The 18,973-nt window shown below is 44.3% G+C and overlaps 1 protein-coding gene across 6 annotated transcripts in view; it reads right to left on the bottom strand.

The window, feature by feature from the left end:
• TRIM24 (tripartite motif containing 24) overlaps positions 1–14,310 on the bottom strand; it is an 86,863-nt gene extending 72,553 nt beyond the window's left edge. For 2 of the 6 annotated variants that reach the window (XM_036428139.2, XM_036428124.2), the window contains exon 1: positions 13,605–14,266. In XM_036428139.2, the coding sequence (XP_036284032.1) occupies positions 13,605–13,980 (376 nt within the window). In that variant the 5' untranslated portion in view covers positions 13,981–14,266. Of the gene's footprint in view, positions 1–10,031; positions 10,051–13,604 lie in introns of those variants that run through there. The other 4 variants (XM_036428131.2, XM_036428147.2, XM_036428116.2 and 1 more) reach the window with 4 other exon arrangements.
• Positions 14,311–18,973: the final 4,663 nt, after the last annotated feature.

The raw sequence follows: 18,973 nt of genomic DNA, 5'->3' as shown, positions 1-18,973 counted from the left end.
GGCAAAAAATAAAAATTAAAACTGTGAAACTGTAAGGGGAAAAATACCTGTATTGGGTAAAGATTTCGCAGACACAGCACAAAAGAAAATTTCTTAAACTGGACTTCATTAAAATAAGGATTTGGGTTCCTTGAAGAAATGATCTGGCTGGTGCAGAACAAACACAAGATGAAACTAGAAACTCCATTTTTTCCAAAAAATAAGAAGTGCTCAAAAACAGTAGGGAGTGTCAACGAACAAGATAACTTGAAAGGGTTCATACTACCTAACTGGAAAGAATTTGATTAACAAAACAATACAAGGAATTATAACATTAAATTTAAAAATTTAATGAATCTGTAATGGACAAATGGAAAAGAAAAATGTCACCCATACAATAGACTAACAACTAATAATTAGCATAGAAAAGTCACCATTTTGTAGTGTGCTCTCTTGAATAATAAATTTGAATTTTTAAAAAGTCACCATTTTGCAACATTACAGTAACAACTGATGAAGGCAAGAATAATCAGTGGATACCAATCTAAGGTTTTTGGGAAAGAATATTCATACAAACCCCAAAGAATCTCCCAGAAGGTTACCTAATAATTACAAAGAGGGAAAAAATATCTTAAATGGAGAAGCCTAGCAGTTTACCACCTTAAACAAGTGATTTAAACCAAAACTAACAATAATGGGCAGAATGAGATCATGTTTCTTAATGTAAAGCACTAAAAAGGACATTACTTTTGCCAAAAATAATGCATAGCAGAATACAATAAGGAGAAAGAAATCACACGTTAAGTTTGAAAAAAGAAAGTTTAGCACAAGTAATATTTTTTAAAAAAATTTTTTAATGATTTTTTACAGAGAGGCAGGGAAAGGAATAGAGTTAGAAACATTGATAAGAGAAACATCTATATCCATCAGTTACCTCCAGCACACTCTACTAAATGTGCCCACAACCAAGATATATGCCCTTGACCGGAATCAAACCTGGGACCCTTGAGTCTGCAGGCCGATGCTCTATCCACTGAGTCAAATTGGTTAGGGCTAACACAAGTAATATTAACTACATCAAGCAATTGGGTTAACAAGGACTGGCTAGTTAATAGAGAGAATTCTAAAGAACACAGACATGATAAAATGTATGGATTATAATACCACTAAGGCTGAGATAGAAAGCACAAGGAAGAATTTTCCCTCGGGGTCTGTTATCAGTCCATGTTGGAGAAGGCATAGCCATAGCTCACTTCAATTTTTAACAACACAGCTGCCTTTGTTAATACTTGCCTTCTTTTTTCCTGATTTTCTCCTACCTCTTTTCTGTCTCCTTTGAAGGTTCATCCTTATCTAGTAACTAGTGGTCCGGTGTCCAACCTGCACCCTCTTCAATCTGGGACCCCTCGAAGGATGTCCTACTGCCGGTTTAGAGGAATCGGGCCTAAACTGGCAGTCAAACATCCCTCTCACAATCCAGGACTGCTGGCTCCAGCCACTCACCTGCCTGCCTGCGTGACTGTCCCTAACTACTCTGCCTGCCAGCCTGCTTACCCCCAATTGTCCCCCCCTGCTGGCCTGGTCACTCCAAACTGCCCCCCCCACACACACACTGTCTTGATCACCTCCAACTGACCCCCATTGATGGCCTGCTCACCCCGAACTGGCCTCCCTGCTGGTCTGCTTACACCCAAAGACCCCTGCCGTCCCATCTGATTACCCCCTGGCAACCCAAGATCCCACCCTTCCTTCTTTTCATTTTTCTTTTTTTCAGCACCTGTTTGAGCAGAGGCTAGGACCAACTGGAAGCAAGAATCTAGGATTTATTTATCTTCTACAATTGAAATTTTGTAGCCTTGAGCAGAGGCCAGGGCAGGGGGAAGCTTGGCTTCCTCCATCGCCAGGGGCAACGCAAGCCTCCTGCTTGCTCCAGTTCCATAGCCGGCCGCCATCTTGGTTGGGTTAATTTGCATACTCTTGATTGGCTGGTGGATGTGGCTTGTTGGTGTAGCAAAGCTATGGTTAATTTGCATGTTTCTCTTTTATTAGTGTAGATCATTACATACCAGAATTCCTAAAGGTCTGTCCTACGTGATCTCACTTTACTCTTCAGGGGGGAAAGGCAAAAAGAAGATCAAAAAAGAAAGGTCACAGAAGTGGGAAGAGAACTTTATACCAAAAGATGGGTGGTAAAGCTGAGCTAAGATTAGTGAAAGCATGGCACATGACAAACAAGCCAAGTCTAGAATATTGATAAGGACAGGAAGAAACATAAATCAACGTGTAGCAGTATTTAGAGAGACAAACACTAAGAGTCTCATGTGCTTTAGGCTCCCTTCCTGATTATGCTTACTGTTGAATATAGACAATCAAGTGATCCCAGGAAGACTCATCATCAGCAAAGTAAAATAAAATTCTTCTGGTAATTATGACTCCTAATAACTAAGACATGTTTCTTTTAAATATATTGTATATGCAATGAGATGAGGGCCTTTGGACTATTTATACAGTTAACCTCTGAACAGTATGGAGGTTTGGAACAACAACACTTAACACCTGCCCCCCCGCACAGTTGAAAATCCTCATATAACTTGACTCCCAAAAAACTTAAGTTGTCCCTACATGTCTGTGGAAAATTGGTTCCAGGATCCCTGCAGATACCAAAATCTGCAGGTGCTCAAGTTATCTATATAAAATGGCACAGAACAAAGCATACAGTTCACCCTTTGCATCGACAGATTCCCAACCATACTGAAATAAGATTTGAAAAACTAGATGAACCTGCAAAAACACCAAGGCAACTCAGCTGATAGTTACATGTTAGCGTGTTATTTTAAACACAAATATTTGAACATATACCATACATACTTATATATGTTATATATATATATACTACAATACTAGTGTATCTTGTACACAAACCATCCTACCTAATAAAAGAGTAATGTGCAAATTAACCATCACTCCGCTACACCCACAAGCCACACCCATCAGTCAAAGTGAGTATGCAAATTAACCCCAACCAAGATGGCTGCTGCCACGGAGAGTAGGAGGGAGGCTTGGGTTTCTCCGGCAATGGAGGAAGCCAAGCTTTCCACACACCCTGGCCAGCCCAGGCCTCCACTCCAAGCTACAAAGTTTCAATTGTAGAAGGTGAATAAACCCCAACAGAAATGGCTGCCACCACAGAGCAAGCAGGAGGCTTGGCTTCACTCCAGGCTACAAAATTTCAATTGTATTAGATAAATAAACCCCACATACCAGGACCTCTGTTTGGGTCGCCATAGGCCCAAACCACCATAGGCCCCTCGTCCAGGCTGCCCCATGCCCCAAGGAAACCCCCACCCTGATACCAGACACCCTTCAGGGCAAACCAGGTGTTCCCCACCCATGCACCAGGCCTGTATCCTATCTAATAAAAGAGTAATATGCAGGTTGACCACTCCAACACACAAGATCAAGGTAGCTGCTCCATGTGGTCAAAGATCTTTCCCCCATGTGGACATAAGTTGGCCACCACAAGCTGGCCAGCAGGGGAGGGCAGTTGGGAGGGACCAGGCCTACAAGGGAGGGCAGTTGGGGGCAAGCAAGCCTGCAGAGGAGGGAAGTGAGGGGTGACCAGGCCAGCAGAAGAGGGAAGTTGGGGGAAAACAGGCTGGCAGGGGATGAGTTAGATATCAATCAGGAAATCTATGTAATTCTTCACATTAACAGGGGGAAAAAAAAAAATCAATCATTTTAACAGTGTATAGAAAAATGCATTTAACCAAATTCATTATCCATTCATGACAAAAACCATTAGCACAGAAGGAAACAGAAGGGAACAGAAGGAAACTTCTTAATTCTGTTATTTGGCATCTATTAAAAAACTAACAGAGCTAACATATTAATAGTGAACAGCCTGAATATTCTCTTAAAATCAGGAATAAGACAAAAATATCATTTAATACTAATACTAAACTTCTATTCAATATTATACAGGAGGTTCTAGCTAGTGCAATAATGGAATAAAATTTATAAAGTGCAAGAGAGTAGTATAACTATATGAAAATAATCCACAAAAAACTACTAGAGTTAATCATTAAATTAACCCTTTGCACTCTGAACCATTCTAGACATTGGCTACCAGCTACTCGACGCTACTTTGCGAAACGTGCGTTGAATTAACTCAATTTCCCGTAATCACTAGTAAACTGCAATGTCCCCTGAGAGGGGACATCCGAGTGATATGCTAGAATTCCGATGTCCCCTGAGAGGGGACAGCGGAGTGCAAAGGGTTAAGCATATAAAGGATACAAGCAACATACAAAAATTATATTTCAATACACTAGCAACAATTAGAAATGAAAATTTAAAAACACCATTTACAACATTAAACATTATCATAAAATGCCTTAGAATAAACTTCTGAAAAGTTGTATACTACAACAACTAAAGCATGCTGAGAAAAATTAGTGATCTAAATAAATGGGAGATGAAACATGTTCATGGATAAGAATAGTCAACTAAGATCATCCTCCCCAAATAGTTATCCCGAATTCAATACAATTCCAAGCCAAAACAGTCTTTTGTGTAGAAACTGAGAAGCTGATTCTAAAACTTACAAAGAAATGCAAATGACGTTGAAGAGCCAAAGCAATTATGAAGAACAAAACTGTCCAGTTTCAAATTTTACTTAAAATTTTAATGTACAAGGAACAGCTGGTGCCTCTGAAGGCAGCCGGGAAGCGCGCGGCTGTGGGGTGCTGGGGCCCTCCATGCCATGCCGCTGCAGGCACCCCGCTCCCCTGCACCATGTCCAGCCAGCTGGACCGCTGCGAGAGCGAGTGGCACGAGCTGGAGGGAGAATTCCAGGAACTGCGGATTATCACACGTGCCTCTGAAATGAAGACACTCAAACCACTGGGAGAGCCAAACAGAACAAACAGAAGATGTTTACTTATATAATTGGAAAGTCAAAGGTGAACTGCCGAGTGAGGCTCAGGATCCAAGATGGCTGCACAAGTAAACACCTAACTGCAGCCGCACACACAACAATTTCAATAAAATACAACTAAAATATAAAATGGACATTACCTAGAACTACAGGAAAGTCAAATGACTGGAAATTCTACAACAAGAAGAAAAGAGAAAACCAGAAGGAAAATCAGAGGAGCTGTAAAAGCCTAAAGTACGGAGCCACGAGGCGCGCATGGAGAGGACGAAGCTGGAGAGGAGGGGGAGGCTGAGTGCTTGGCTGGCGTTCCCTAGCGGGAAGGAGATAAAAGCTCCGGACTATGCTGAACCCCAGATCCGACAGCGCTGAACCCCAGTTCTAGGCCAGACCCTGGGGACCCAGGCTCATACAGCGGGAGCATGGGCTGTTAGGCGGAATCCCAGGGGAGTGGCGAAAGGCAGAGCCCCCGGAGGTGCACACTGTTGACTCTGCTGCTTGATTGCCCAGTTCCGACTGCTCTGAACCCCAGTTCTAGGCCAGACCCCGGGGACCCAGGCTCATACAGAGGGAGCTTGGGCTGTAAGGCGGAACCCTGGGGGAGCAGGGAAAGGAGGTCCCGGAGGCGCGCACATTGCGCGCAGAGAGCAGACAGTTGGCTGTGCTGCAGGATTGCCCTGGCGGGAAGGAGATAAAAGCTCCGGACTGCTCTGAACCCCACTTCCGGGCTCATTGGGGGAGAGACTAGACTGTGTGGTAGCAGGCGAAACTCAAGGGCACCTTTCTCTCAGAGGTGCTTGCAGCGAGTACCAAAGGACCCTGAGGAATACTGAGACTCAGGAGCCGCATAGAGCGTGGTTGACGGAAGCCAAGGCTGTAGGCTCCACCCTGAAACTCCGCTCCATCCAAGCAGAACAGAGACTTTTAAGGCTACCAACTCAGGGAAGCTGCAAAAATGCAGAGACAAGGAAATAGATCACAAATGAGAATACCTTCTGGAGGAGAAACCAAGATGGTGGCGTGGGTGAGCAGTCGGTGTGCCGCTCCCACAATAATTTGAAGGTTGAAACTAGTATGAGGGACATCTATCATCCAGGACCACGGAGGGAGTTACTGGGTGGTTGATAGTCAGCAATTAACGTGATAGTGGGAGCAGTGAGGGACCCATGGGGCTCTTGGAATGTGACCAGCTGGAGAAATGGAAGAATGGAGGGCCCGGAGCTGCCAGGCCCGGATCAGCAGCAGCCAGGCCTGGATCATCCAGGCCCAGAACAGCCAGGCCCAGAACAGCCAGGCCCAGAACAGCCAGGCCCAGAACAGCCAGGCCCAGAACAGCCAGGCCAAGAACAGCCAGGCCCGAAGTGTTGTGGGGTCAAACCCTGGGTTCAAGATGAAAGGAAAGAAGGAGCAATGCAGCCAATTTGGGCACCAGAGTGTTATGTCCGTCATCACAATGGACTCAGAGAAGCTCCTGTGTCCCTTCACCCAAAAGGATTGAGAGTTGCCCAGACGACAGCAAAGTGGGAGTAGAAAACTGAAGACTATGCAAGGGACTGAGGTGCCAACATGGAGCCAGCTGAAGAAATTAAAAGACTGAAATGGAAGCTACTTCTTTAATCATGTTCCTGCTCATGCTAGCATATGTTAGCTTCCAGTCTTCTGCAAAGTCTTGTGCAGCAAATCCAAGGACTCAGTAAATCTACACCAGCAACAAAAGAGACTCATTTAGTAGCTAAAAATATTAATATGTCCATAATTCTGATTTCTCATTTTGTTGTTTTGCATTGGCATTGTTGTTATTACTTAATAACCAGTTTTGCTCTTGACATTCAAGTTTTGAAAATAACATGTATGTGGTTTAGTTTTTGCATTGGCATTGTTTGCAGTTGTTTTTAATTTTAGAACCCTATTATTGATGTTTAAACTTTATTTTAATTAGTAAAAAAGGGTGAGATGTAGAGAGCCACCTGAGAAGGCACGTGGACATTCTTTTAATTCTTATCAGCTGAGACCAAGGGCACTGGCAGAATCCTCTTATCAGTACTGATTTCTTAATCCATGTGCTTGGAATGAGGAACAAATAGGACCTTGTCTCACCCAGGTCTCGATATGCTAAATCTTGTACCAAAAAATAAGGAGCTTATCCAGATTTTGATGAATAGGATCTGGGCACACCCGAAACTCCTTTTGATGTTAAACTCCCCTTTGGAAACCAATTTAAAAAAAAAAAAAAAAAAAAACACACACAAAAAATAACAACAAAAAAAGCACCAAGGGAATTAAAAAACCTGATGAACAATATTAACTGTTAAATGTAATAGAATCAGAGGTATGGATTGATGATTCTCAGGCAAAAAGAGGAATGGGGGATGAGGGAAGAGACTGATCATAAACTGTGCACCTAAGGATGAGGACAATGGGGGGTGGGGAAAGGGCAGAGGGTAGGGTAGGAACCAAGTGGAGGAGGAAAACAATGAGGAAATTTGGTAATAATATGAATAAAGATTAAAATTTTTTTTTAATGTACAGATAGTTCTAAAAGGACTGATCAATAGGAAAGAATCAAGTACAGAAATAGAACTATACATATTTGTTCAAATAACTTTTCATAAGGAATGCCAAAGTAATATAGCGGGAAAAAAACTCTTCAGTAAATGGTGCTTTAACATACGGTTAAAAACAGGAACCTTAACACTACAACCTCACAAAAAAGTTACTCAAAGTGGATTATAGATATAAGTATAAAAGCTTAGTAATAAAAATAATGAAAGAGCCCTAGCTAGTATGGCTCAATGGGTAAAGCATCAGCCTACAGACTGAAAGAGCCAGGGTTTGATTCTGGCCAAGGGCACATGCCTGAGTTTCAGGCTCCATCCCCAGTAGGCAGTGTGAAGTAGGCAGATCAGTGATTTTCATCATTGATGTTTCTATTTCTCTCTCCCTTCCTTTCTGAAATTAATAAAAATATATTTAAAAATAATAAAAATTAAAAAATGGGAGAAAATCTTAGTAAGCTTGGAGTAGGCATAGAATTTTTAGAAAACCACTAAACATAAAAAAAAAAAAAAAACCTGATAAACCAGTCAAAATTTAACTTCAGCTCCTCAAAAGATACCATTTCAAAAGTAAAAAGGAGTGGGAGAAAAAATACTTGCAATAAATATTCCTACCAGGACCAAGTGCAGTGTAAAGAAGCATTACTTTTCAGTAAGACAAACCACCTAATTTTTTAAATCTGCAAAATACTTAAAGAGATATATGAATGGCCAACGAGCACAGAAAAGATGCTCATTATTATTCGTCAAGGAAATAAAAATTAAAACCATGATATATTCCATCACACAAACTAGAGGGCGAAAATTAAAGAATAATATCCAAATTGGCAAGGATGTGAACCAACTGGAACTCTCATACATTGATGGATGGAATCCAAAATGGTACAACCAGGGTAGATTCCAACTCTAAGTATTTGCCCAAGGAAACAAAACATTTCACATAAAGAACTGTCCACAAATACTTACAAAAACTGTATTCACAAAGCCTCACACTGAAAAATAGTAATTTCCATTAACAGGTGAATACTGAATATACTGTATATAGAACTGTTGTGTATAAAACTGATACAATATGAATTGACCTTAAATACTATTTAATCCTTCCTCATATTTGGTTCTCAAAAATGACTTATACTTTTTGCCAAGAACCAAAAAAAAAAACAGCTCCCAGAATTGAGTTATATATCTTACAGCCAGTTAGTAGTCTAAGGAAACTGATAGATTCTTATATTTCACACTCCCTGGACAAATAATGTGACCCCTATCAAACACTGAGCAGTTGTAAATTATACTTAAAAAGTGTTTTTATTGATTTCAAAGAGGGAGAGAGAGAAATAGCAGTGAGAATCACTGACTGGCTGCCTCTTGCATGGACGCTACTGGGGATCTAGCACCAGCATGTACCCTAACTGAAGGGAATCTGATGGTGATATCCAGGTTCATAGATCGATGCTCAACCAGTGAGCAACACAGGCCGGGCTGCAATACTTTTTAAATTATAACTTTTCTTTTTTAAAAGGTAAAGTATTATGTTTTGATATGAAAAATGTGTAAGGAAGAACTTATTTTCTATAAATTTCATTTAGGATAACATAGGGAGCACCATAAAGTTAACAGAAAAGGAAAGTAGCCCTAGCCAGTTTGGCAGAATGGATAGAGCATTGGCCTGTGGACCAAGGCATCCCAGGTTCGATTCCAGTCAATTGCAGATTCCTCCCTGGTCCCTGGTCCCTTCCCTGGTCAAAGTGCTTGCAGGAGGCAACCAATCAATGTGTTTCACTTACTAGTACATTGATGTTTCTGTCTTTCCCTCTCTCTTCCACTCTCTCTAAAAATCAATGGAGAAGAGGAAACCAAGATGGCGGCATAGGGTAGACACCCGAATGCAGCCTACCACAACAAATTGGAATTTAAAACTGAAAAACAGGGGAAACATCACCTTGAAGCACCGGATGGCTGGCTGAGAGGAGACTCTACCATCTGGGAAGGAGAAAGAAGGCGCGCTGAACCTCAGGAACTGTGAAGGTGCAGAGAACTGTGCGCGTGAAAAGGTGGCCGCCCGAGTTCGCTGCTGGCTTACTCCCTGCGCGCGGAGAGGGCGGACAGCTAACGCTTGGCTGGCTTTCTTGTCCGCGAGGAAAACAGAACCACCCTATTGCGCTGATAGCCCCAGACAGGGAGAGGCCAGACTGTCAGGCAGTGGGCAGAGATCTCTCGGAGGTCAGCAGCCATTACTGCGGGATTCAGAAACCAGACCCTCATAGGGAGGGGCTGAATAAAGCTTGTCTGCACCACTTGAGACTCCGTCCCATCCAAGCGGAGCACAGAAACCCTTCCAGTGGCTAGCTTTCTCATTTGTAGCCAATGGGACTCTCCTAGAGAGTGACAGGAATAAAGCTTGTCTGCGTCTATACCAAAGAGGTGCGCATGCCTGAACCAATTGTGCAGGATTCAACAAAGCTTGTCTGTGCCACCCCAAGACTCCACCCCATTCAAGCGGAATACAGAAACCCTCCTAGCTGAGACACTTCTGATCCTTATAGTCAATTCTCCATCTCAATTACTTGCTTAGCTCCCGCATGTATTGTAGTTTGATCCATGGTGCCTGCACTCACAAGTTAATTAAAAGAATCTTCATTAAGAAGGTTCAGTAAGCCCGGCTGAGTGTGGCTGAGCAGTTGAGAGGTGACCCAGGTTCTAGGAAGTCACTGGTTTGAAGAAAGAGAGAAAGAGAGAGAGAGAGAGAGAGAGAGAGGGAGAGAGAGAGTGTGTGTGTGTGTGTGTGTGTGTGTGTGTGTGTGTGTTTGGGGCGGGGTGAGGGGGGGGTGCAGGAGGCAGCCTGTCAGTGATTCTCATCACTGATGTTTCTCTCCTTCTCTCTTCCTCTTTGAAATATATATATTTTTCTTACCTAATAATCCTATCTAATAAAAGAGTAATATGCAGATTGACCATCACTCCAACACACACAGAAGGCTGCTCCCATGTGGACACAGTTGACAAGATGGCCGTCAGGGGAAGGCAGTTGTGGGCAATCAGACCAGCAGGGGAGGGCAGTTGGGAGGGAACAGGCCTGCAAGTGAGGGCAGTTGGGGGTGACTGGGCTGGCAGGGCAGGGCAGTTGGGGAGAACCAGGCTTTCAGGGTAGGGCAGTTGAGGGGGACCAGGCCAGCAGGGGAGGGAAGATGGGGGGGACCAGGCCTGCATGGGAGGGCAGTTAGGGGGTACCAGGCCTGTAGGGGAGGACAGTTAAGGGGGACCAGGTTTGCAGGAGAGAGCAGTTGAGGGGGACCAGGCCTTCAGAGGAGAGCAGTTGAGGAGGACCAGGTCGGCAGGGGAGGGCAGTTAGGGGCAATTGGGCCGGCAGAGGAGCAGTTAGACGTTGATCAGGCTGGCAAGGGAGTGGTTAAGGGGTGATTAGGCTGGCAGGCAGAAGCAGTAGGGGGAATGCAGTCAAACATCCCTTGAAGGGTTCCAGATTGGAGAAGGTACAGGCTGGGTTGGGGGGATGGAGGGGAGGGGCCTGCACAAATTTTGTGCACTGGCCTCTGGTATATATATAAAAAAGAAGGTTCATTAAGAGTTCATCAAATGAACCAGAGGTTGAGTGTCAAACCATAAAGAGGTCATAGTTTGATTCCAGGTGGGAGCACATGTCTGGGTTGCAGGCTCAATCCCCAGGAGGGGATGTGCAGGAGGCAGCCCATCGTTGATGTTTCTCCCTCTCAGAAATCAAGAAAAAATAATTTTTTTAAGTTCATCAAATAAACTCCTATTTATTTAGTTCTAAAATATATTTCCTAAATTTTTTTAAAAAGTATATTGATTTTGTACAGAGAGTAAGGGAGAGAGATAGAGAGCTAGAAACGTCGATGAGAGAGAAACATCGACCAGCTGCCTCCTGCACACCCCCACCGGGAATGTGCCCGCATCCAATGTACGTGCCCCTTGACCGGTATCGAACCCGGGACCCTTCAGTCCGCAGACTGACGCTCTACCACTGAGCCAAACCGGCTTCGGCGTGTATTGCCTAAATTTTTACTTCAGTTTGTATTAAAATAAGTTTTCAAGAAAGTAAAAAGGAAAGCATTCAAGTCAATAAAATTCAGGATATTTTTAATTTATTGAAGATAATCCTAACTTTTTTTTTTAGGCACACAACCTCAAAAGTATCATTTGTTAAACCTTTGCTTAGTATAAAGCCAAAAACATTTATCTTTAAATTTAAATGCCTCCCTTGAACATTTGCATATATGCAAGCTCAAAGGTAAAAAATACTTGGAGACTGGAATTAGAGAATTCTGAGAAATGAAATTCAAATTTGTGTCAGAATTGAGAATCCGTTCTTTTATTACCCATGTTCTCATTCATTCAGATCTGAATGTTATGGCCACGCACACAATTCATCTTAATCCTAGAATTATGCAAAATTCAGGTCTTAATTGACTACTCGCCTGAAAGAAACCCAAAACGTGTCTTAAAAAATTTAAGAACTAAGATTTCTTAGTTTCACCTGTACTGACTTTCCAACAGGTGGGCCACCTCTGAGCAAACTAGTGTGAAGACTGATATTTTAGTCTACTTACACGCTAACAAAGTAGTTTGCCGTGGATGCTGGTAGAAGACATGAGATTCAGGTCTCAGGCAAAGGGCAGTTTTTTTACTTACAATAATTATATAAGACAAAACACCAACATGTTGCACTGGTTCTGAATCCCAGTTCCCACCAAGCAAAATGAAGAGGACCAGTAGACACAGGCAATGGGTTGTGTTACATGAGAAAAATCTATGCTGTGGGAACCCAAATTTTTTTCCCCCTCTCTTCTTTTTCTCTCTCTGGGAACCCTAATCTTTGAGGAACAGTAAGCATGCCTTTTATTCCAAAGGGAGACATTTGTCTTTATTATACTGGACTGTATGCATGCCTGCGCTTTGCTCTGATGGAAGACACCATCTTCTAAGGCTGTTCCTTATACAAACACCCTTTTAAAATAGAAACAAAGGGCAGTCACTCTGCGGGCAGGACCTGCAGGAACAGAAAATTGTCTCCCTCGACCAGATACCGTTCCTAACATGTAAATAAATGAGGGGTCTAACACTATAATCTATTTAAAGCATTAATTTCACATATTCCTTGACCTAGCTCAATTATTTAATTAGCATTTCACCTCAAATTAAAAACGAATCCCCCCTTTTCAGTTACTTTGTATTTTTTTAAATAAGGTGCTCAAGTATTTGCAATACTAAAATTGAGAAAAAAAATCTCAAGCATCCTACTAGAAACAGATAATTACTGTACTTTAACTTTAAACGTTTCAAGCCTTTTAAAAGCTAGCAATGGGAGCCACCTGTCAAAAACTCCCAACTGCACAGTAACAACCACCACAAAGAGAAACAGAAGCTCCAACATTTCCAGCTGTTGTCTACAAAAGCACAAGAAAACTCTGCACCCCCCGAATCGCTTTGTTCTCTTCCTCTTTACCCTTTTGCCGACCCAAAATAAAACCTTGGAAAGATAAAAGACGAGAAAACCACCGTCTCATAGCTCTCCTTTGTCCACAGCGGAGAGAGCTGGGTTCTCGGTAAAGAACTCGAAACATGCAAGACCGAGAAATGGACAACATCTGATCTGTGATCAACCATCAAAAAAGTCACTATCACTTCATCCGCATCCCTCCTTCCCTCCTCCAACACACACACACACACACACACACACACACACACCACACAAAACGTGGGTAAAGGCAAGATGAGAGATGATTGGGATCAGATGCACCTGGACAAAGCTTTGGGGGAGGCAGAGGGTCGCCGCCGTTAACTAGATGCAGTTGGCAAAGAACCCGAGCAGCAGACAACAGCCGGCTCCGACGGAGATTTTCCAAAAAGTGCGGGTGGCGGGTCGCCCGGAGGCGGCGGCAGGAGCGCGGCCAGGCCCCCGGCGCCCGTGCAAGTTGCTCGCGGGGCGTGCGGGGCCCGTTCGCGTCGTCGCCGCCGCCGACACAGACCCGCTCCCTCGCCCTTCCCCCGCCGCCTCCGCGCACCCCGGGCGGCGACATGACAGTGGGTCCCGGCGCGCAGGGGCGCCCGCCTCCCCTCCACCCCCCATCGCCCTCCCCCGCCGCGGCCGCCTCTCTCACCTTGGGTGGCGAACGGCGAGGAGCCGCCGCCCGGCGAGCCGGGCCCGGGCAGCAGCGGCGGGGTGTCGGCCGAGCCCAGCATGGGCGCCGGCAGCATGAGGTAGCGCTGCGGCGCGGGCAGGCAGCGCTGGCAGAAGGAGTGCAGGCAGGGCAGCAGCTTGGGCGCGCGGCTCTGGATGTTCAGGCGGCACACGGCGCAAGTGTCCAACAGGTTGAGCCGCGCCGCCTCGCCTCCGCGCTCCGAGTCCGGGCCCTGCCGGCTCTCGGCCTCGTTCTCTCCGCTCGGCGCTGCGGCCGCCGACGGTCCCCCGGCGGCGGCGGCGGCCGCCGAAACCGCCGCGGCCGCCGTCGCCGCCTTCTCCACAGCCACCTCCATTGTCCTGCCCCCCAACGCCGCCGCCGGGGAAGGGGGAGCGCGGTGTCCGCCCGCCGCCGCCGCCGCCGCCGCCGCGGCTCCCGACCACCTCCTCCTCCTCCTCCTCACAGGCCGCTCGGGTCGCCCGCGGGAGAAGGAGGGAGGGACGGAGGGCGGAGGAAGCCTTCTCCGGAACTGGGGATCCGCCTCCCCGGGGAGCGCGGCCTGAAAAGGGGGTTCTGTCAGCGGGGACGGTCCCTCGCACCAGGGAGGCTGCGCTCCACCCGCTTCGCCAATGGTCGGGGAGCTCCGCGGACCCGCCCAGCCCCGCCCGGCCGAGCCGCCCCGCTTTTCTCCGGGGCCCGAGCCCGCCTCAAGCCCCGCCCCCGCCCTCTCTCCCACCAACTGAAACAACGGCTGGCGGCGCCTCGTCCAATAGCCGCCGCGCCTGGACAGGGGGCGGGCCTCCCTCCGCCCGGGAGGCTCCAGCGGCGCAGCGGGAGAGTCTGGGAGGTGGGCGGGCGCTCGCCCAGCCCCGCCCCTCAGGGCTCGGGAACCGCGGCCTCTGATTGGACCTTTGTACGCGTGCAGCTCCCCCCTGAAAGGATTAAGGGTTTATATGTTCTCCGCCGCCGCCTAAGCCAACCCGCCTGTGTTAGTTCCTCCTACAGGGTGGAGCTCCAACTCCGTCCATGAGTTAATTGACTGCTTTCAAAACTGGTTTTATTGCTGCAGACGGGGTCCTGTAGGAAGAGTGAGGATGGTGAGAGGGTCAGGTCCAAGGATGACGAAGTGGAGATAGCGAATAAGGAAGGAATTTTAAAAATTAAAAACGTGGGGAAGCCGAAACCGGTTTGGCTCAGTGGTAGAGCGTGGGTCTGCGGACTGAAAGGTCCCCGGTTCAATTCCGGTCAAGGGCATGTACCTTGGTTGCGGGCACATCCCCGGAAGGGGTGTGCAAGAGGCAGCTGGTCGATGTTTCTCTCTCATCAACGTTTCTAGCTCTCTCTCTCCCTTTCTCTCTGTAAAATAGCAATTAAAAAAAAAAAAAAGTGAGGAAAAGATGAGGCAGCATGGATCTTGCCACCTGAATGCACTCATCTATATGATGAGTGATGGAACATGAATTAGGGGAAGCTTCTCTTATAAGTAAGGCTTTTTTGAAGAATTTCGCTACTGAAAAGTTAATTTTTTTCAAGTCAATGATTTGCTTTTTAAGTGAGTAAAAGTGGATCATGTTCCAAGGAATTAAAATATAAAGATAGTATGTAAATGTCGTTATTGCATATATGCATTATTACAAGAAATAAAAGTAAATATTAATAGAGATATCCCAATAATTCAATATTCTTTTTCATTCCTTCCCCCTCCTTTTACACATTTTCACTCAAGAAATAGGCTGCCGAGACTGGTTTGGCTCAATGGATAGAGCGTCGGCTTGGGGACTGAGGGGTCCTGGGTTCGATTCTAGTCAAGGGCATGTACCCTGGTTGCGGGCCTATCCCCAGTAGGGGGTGTGCAAGAGGCGGCTGATCGATGACTCTCTCTCATCGATGTTTCTAACTCTCTATCTCTCTCCCTCTCTGCACAAAATCGATAAAATATATTAAAAAAAAAAAAAAGAAATAGACAAACTTTTAAGGAATTTGAAGAATCGAGGTGAGGAAAACAAAGCTTTCTTATATATACTAGTACACTAGACTGTTTAAAAGTTTGTATGGCGGTGCCATGTTTGAGTACAAATAAAGTAGTGCTGGAACTTTGAGGTGAGTGGGGTGGGGTCAGAAAAGATTTTGTTAAAATTGTAATGATTTTGGAAGAAGGAATGGCAGATAAACTCTAGGCATCCTAGCATACCCTCAAGATCTTACTTTCAGAAAAGATTCCTCTCCTATCAGCCTCTTTTCCAAACAGGTCATTAAATCCAATTTCCATAATTCTCTTGAGTGAAGGCTTTTCTTTTTTCTTTTTTTTCCTCTTTTCTTTTCTTTTTTTTTCTCTTCTCTTTTCTTTTCTTTATGAATCTTCATTGTTGAAAATATTACATGTCTTCCTTTTCCCCCCTTTTCCCTCCCCATATGCCCACGGTTGAGCCAAATTCTTTAATGAACTCAAGTGATATTTATCAATATTTTGAACTCTAGTAGTTTGTTAAATCTTAGCTTACATAAGAATCACTGGCAGTTAGTTTAAAAGCTGGGTCTTTGCCTGGGCCAGGTGGGACAATTGTTAGAGCATCTTCCCACCCACCAGATGGTTGCAGGTCTGATCCTCCTGGTCAGGACACATACTGGTTTCCGGTTCCATTACAAGTCAGGGCTCCGATAGGAGGCAACCAATAGCTGTTTCTCTCACAATCAATGTTTCTCTCCCTCTTTCTCTTCCTCTCCCTCTAAAAATCACTAAGAACATACCCTAGGGTAAGCATTAAAATAATACATAAATAAACAGCAAATAAAAGAAATCTGGTTCTTTGGGCCCATCCCCATATTTACTTGTAGCAGCAAGCAGCATTTCGTGATTTTGTCTGGGTGCTCTATGAAGAAACAGTCTGAACTTTTTTACTGTCCTGCCCATGATTTCATTCCCATTCATCTCTCAAGGTGGAGGTCCCACTATTCCCATGCTTTAATTTTAATGCCTCCTGCTGAGCACATACTAGTACATTTCCCTTTGTTTTGGAATGCCCTTACTTCAAAATTCATACTTACCTGTTGTCCTCCTAAAATAACTCAAAATTCATCACTTCTTCCCCAGTACTTATTCTGTACCCTTTTTTTTTTTTTTTTTTTTTTTTTTTTTTTAGCTGCACCTGGAAAATCTTTATATACTAGGGGGAAAAAATCTGTTACAAGTTAATGATTTTAATATGGTCATTCTTAAAGACAAGTCCTTCTTATTCCACCAAGTGGTTGCAGGTCCAATTTCTCCTGGTCAGAGCACATGAGAAAGAATGAGAGATGAATTGGGGAGGCTTGTTTTGAAAGAATTCCATAAAATTTGTTATAACCCACTAGTTTAGTTTCTCAATTATAATGGATTATCAGTGTAAATTATCTTCTGTATTCCTAAACTTTGTAGTCTCCTGTAATAAAACAATCATATGTTTTACTTAATTCAAATGGAGATGGCTCTGAGTTTTTTTAAATTCAAAAAGTGAATTTATTCAAATCCTAGATCCTGGGCAGAATAAGTGGATGCTCCCCAGAATAAACTGGTATTACAACTAAAATACAGAAAAACTTCCTGAGTAATCAACAGAAAACTCGCAAAGTGAAGGTATAAGGACACATATGTATATCTTAATCAGTAAAGAAAATTTTTTAAAATATATTCATTGGGGGATGCATGAAGCTGTGAGCTAAGAGTTTGACAGCTTGGTGAAGAGGATCTACTAATACATACTCACAAACCCAAACAGAGTGCCAAAATGAGGAGATAAAGAAACAACCACCAAATGAAAGAACTAGAGAATTCTCCAGAAGAAGATATAAATGAGGCAGAAATAAGAAATTTATCTGAAACAGAGTCCAGAGTAATGATGGTAAACATCTAAACAGCATGAAAAGGATATAGTAACTATGAAAAAAAGAACAGAGTGAGATAAAGAATGACATAACAAAAATAAAGAACACATTGGAAGGAATACACAGCAGATTAGGGGAAGCTGAGGATACAATCAGTCAATTAAAAGACAGAGTTGAAAATATCACTCAATCAGCTGGGACCGGTTTGGCTCAATGGATAGAGCTTCGGCTTGGGGACTGAATGGTCCTGGGTTTGATTCCGGTCAAGGGCATGTACCTCAGTTGCGGGCATATCCCCAGTAGGAGGTGTGCAAGAGGCGACTGATCGATGACTCTCTCTCATCGATGTTTCTAACTCTGTCTCTCCCTTCCTCTCTGTATAAAATCAATAAAATATATTTAAAAGAAAATAAAAAAGAGCTGGGACCAGTTTGGCTCAATGGATAGAGCGTCGGCTTGGGGACTGAAGGGTCCCGGGTTCGATTCCGGTCAAGGGCATGTACCTTGGTTGCAGGCATATCCCCAGTAGGGGGTGTGCAAGAGGCAGCTGATCGATGACTCTCTCTCTCATCGATGTTTCTAACTCTCTATCTCTCTCCCTTCCTCTCTGTACAAAATCAATAAAATATATTAAAAAAAGAAAGAAAATATCACTCAATCAGAAAACCATAAAGAAAAAAAAAAAAAAAAAAAAACAGGAGGACAGATTAATGGAACTGTGAGACAAGTTGAAATGTAACAGTAATAGAATAGCAGTGTTCCAGAAGAGGTAGAAAGGGAGAGAGGAATAGAGAATCTGTTTGAAGAAATAATGGCAGAAAACTTCCCTAACCTGGTAAAGGAAAAAGTCACACAAGTTCAGGCACACAGAGAACTCCAAGCAAGGAGAACCCAAAGAGGCCCACACCCAGACACATCATAATTAAAATGACAAAAATTAAAGAGAGAATCTTAAAGGCAGCAAGAGGGGGGGGGGGGGGGGAGTGTTACCTGTGGGAGCCCCTTTCATGTATCCCATGGTTCAGGGTTCCTGTTCAGGGTTCCGGGTTCTGGAGAAGGCCGCATGCAAAATGAAGAGAGGCTAGAAAAGAGTTAAGCTGAAACCCGTTTGGCTCAGTGGATAGAGCGTCGGTCTGCGGACTGAAAGGTCCCGGGTTTGATTCCAGTGTACCCTGGTTGCAGGCACATCTTCAGGGGGAGGTGTGCAGGAGGCAGCTGATCGATGTTTCTCTCTCATGAATGTTTCTGACTCTCATTTCTCTCTCTTCCTCTCTGTAAAAAAATCAATAAAATATATTTTAATAGAAAAGAGTTAATTTGGGAAATGGGGGGCCAGGCGGGAGTGTACCTCTAGGGGGAGGACTACTACTGCTCTGGCCTTGCTATCCCTTTTATTGAGGCTATGGGAAACATCCATATCCTTTAGGCAGGAAGTCCAATAATAGACAATCAGCAAGAATTTACATATGATTAACAGGTGGAGGTTG

This window comes from Pipistrellus kuhlii, unplaced genomic scaffold (genome assembly GCF_014108245.1).
Source record: "Pipistrellus kuhlii isolate mPipKuh1 unplaced genomic scaffold, mPipKuh1.p scaffold_m20_p_10, whole genome shotgun sequence".
Taxonomy (NCBI): Eukaryota; Metazoa; Chordata; class Mammalia; order Chiroptera; family Vespertilionidae; genus Pipistrellus; species Pipistrellus kuhlii.
This window is presented reverse-complemented; position numbering and strand designations above follow the sequence as displayed.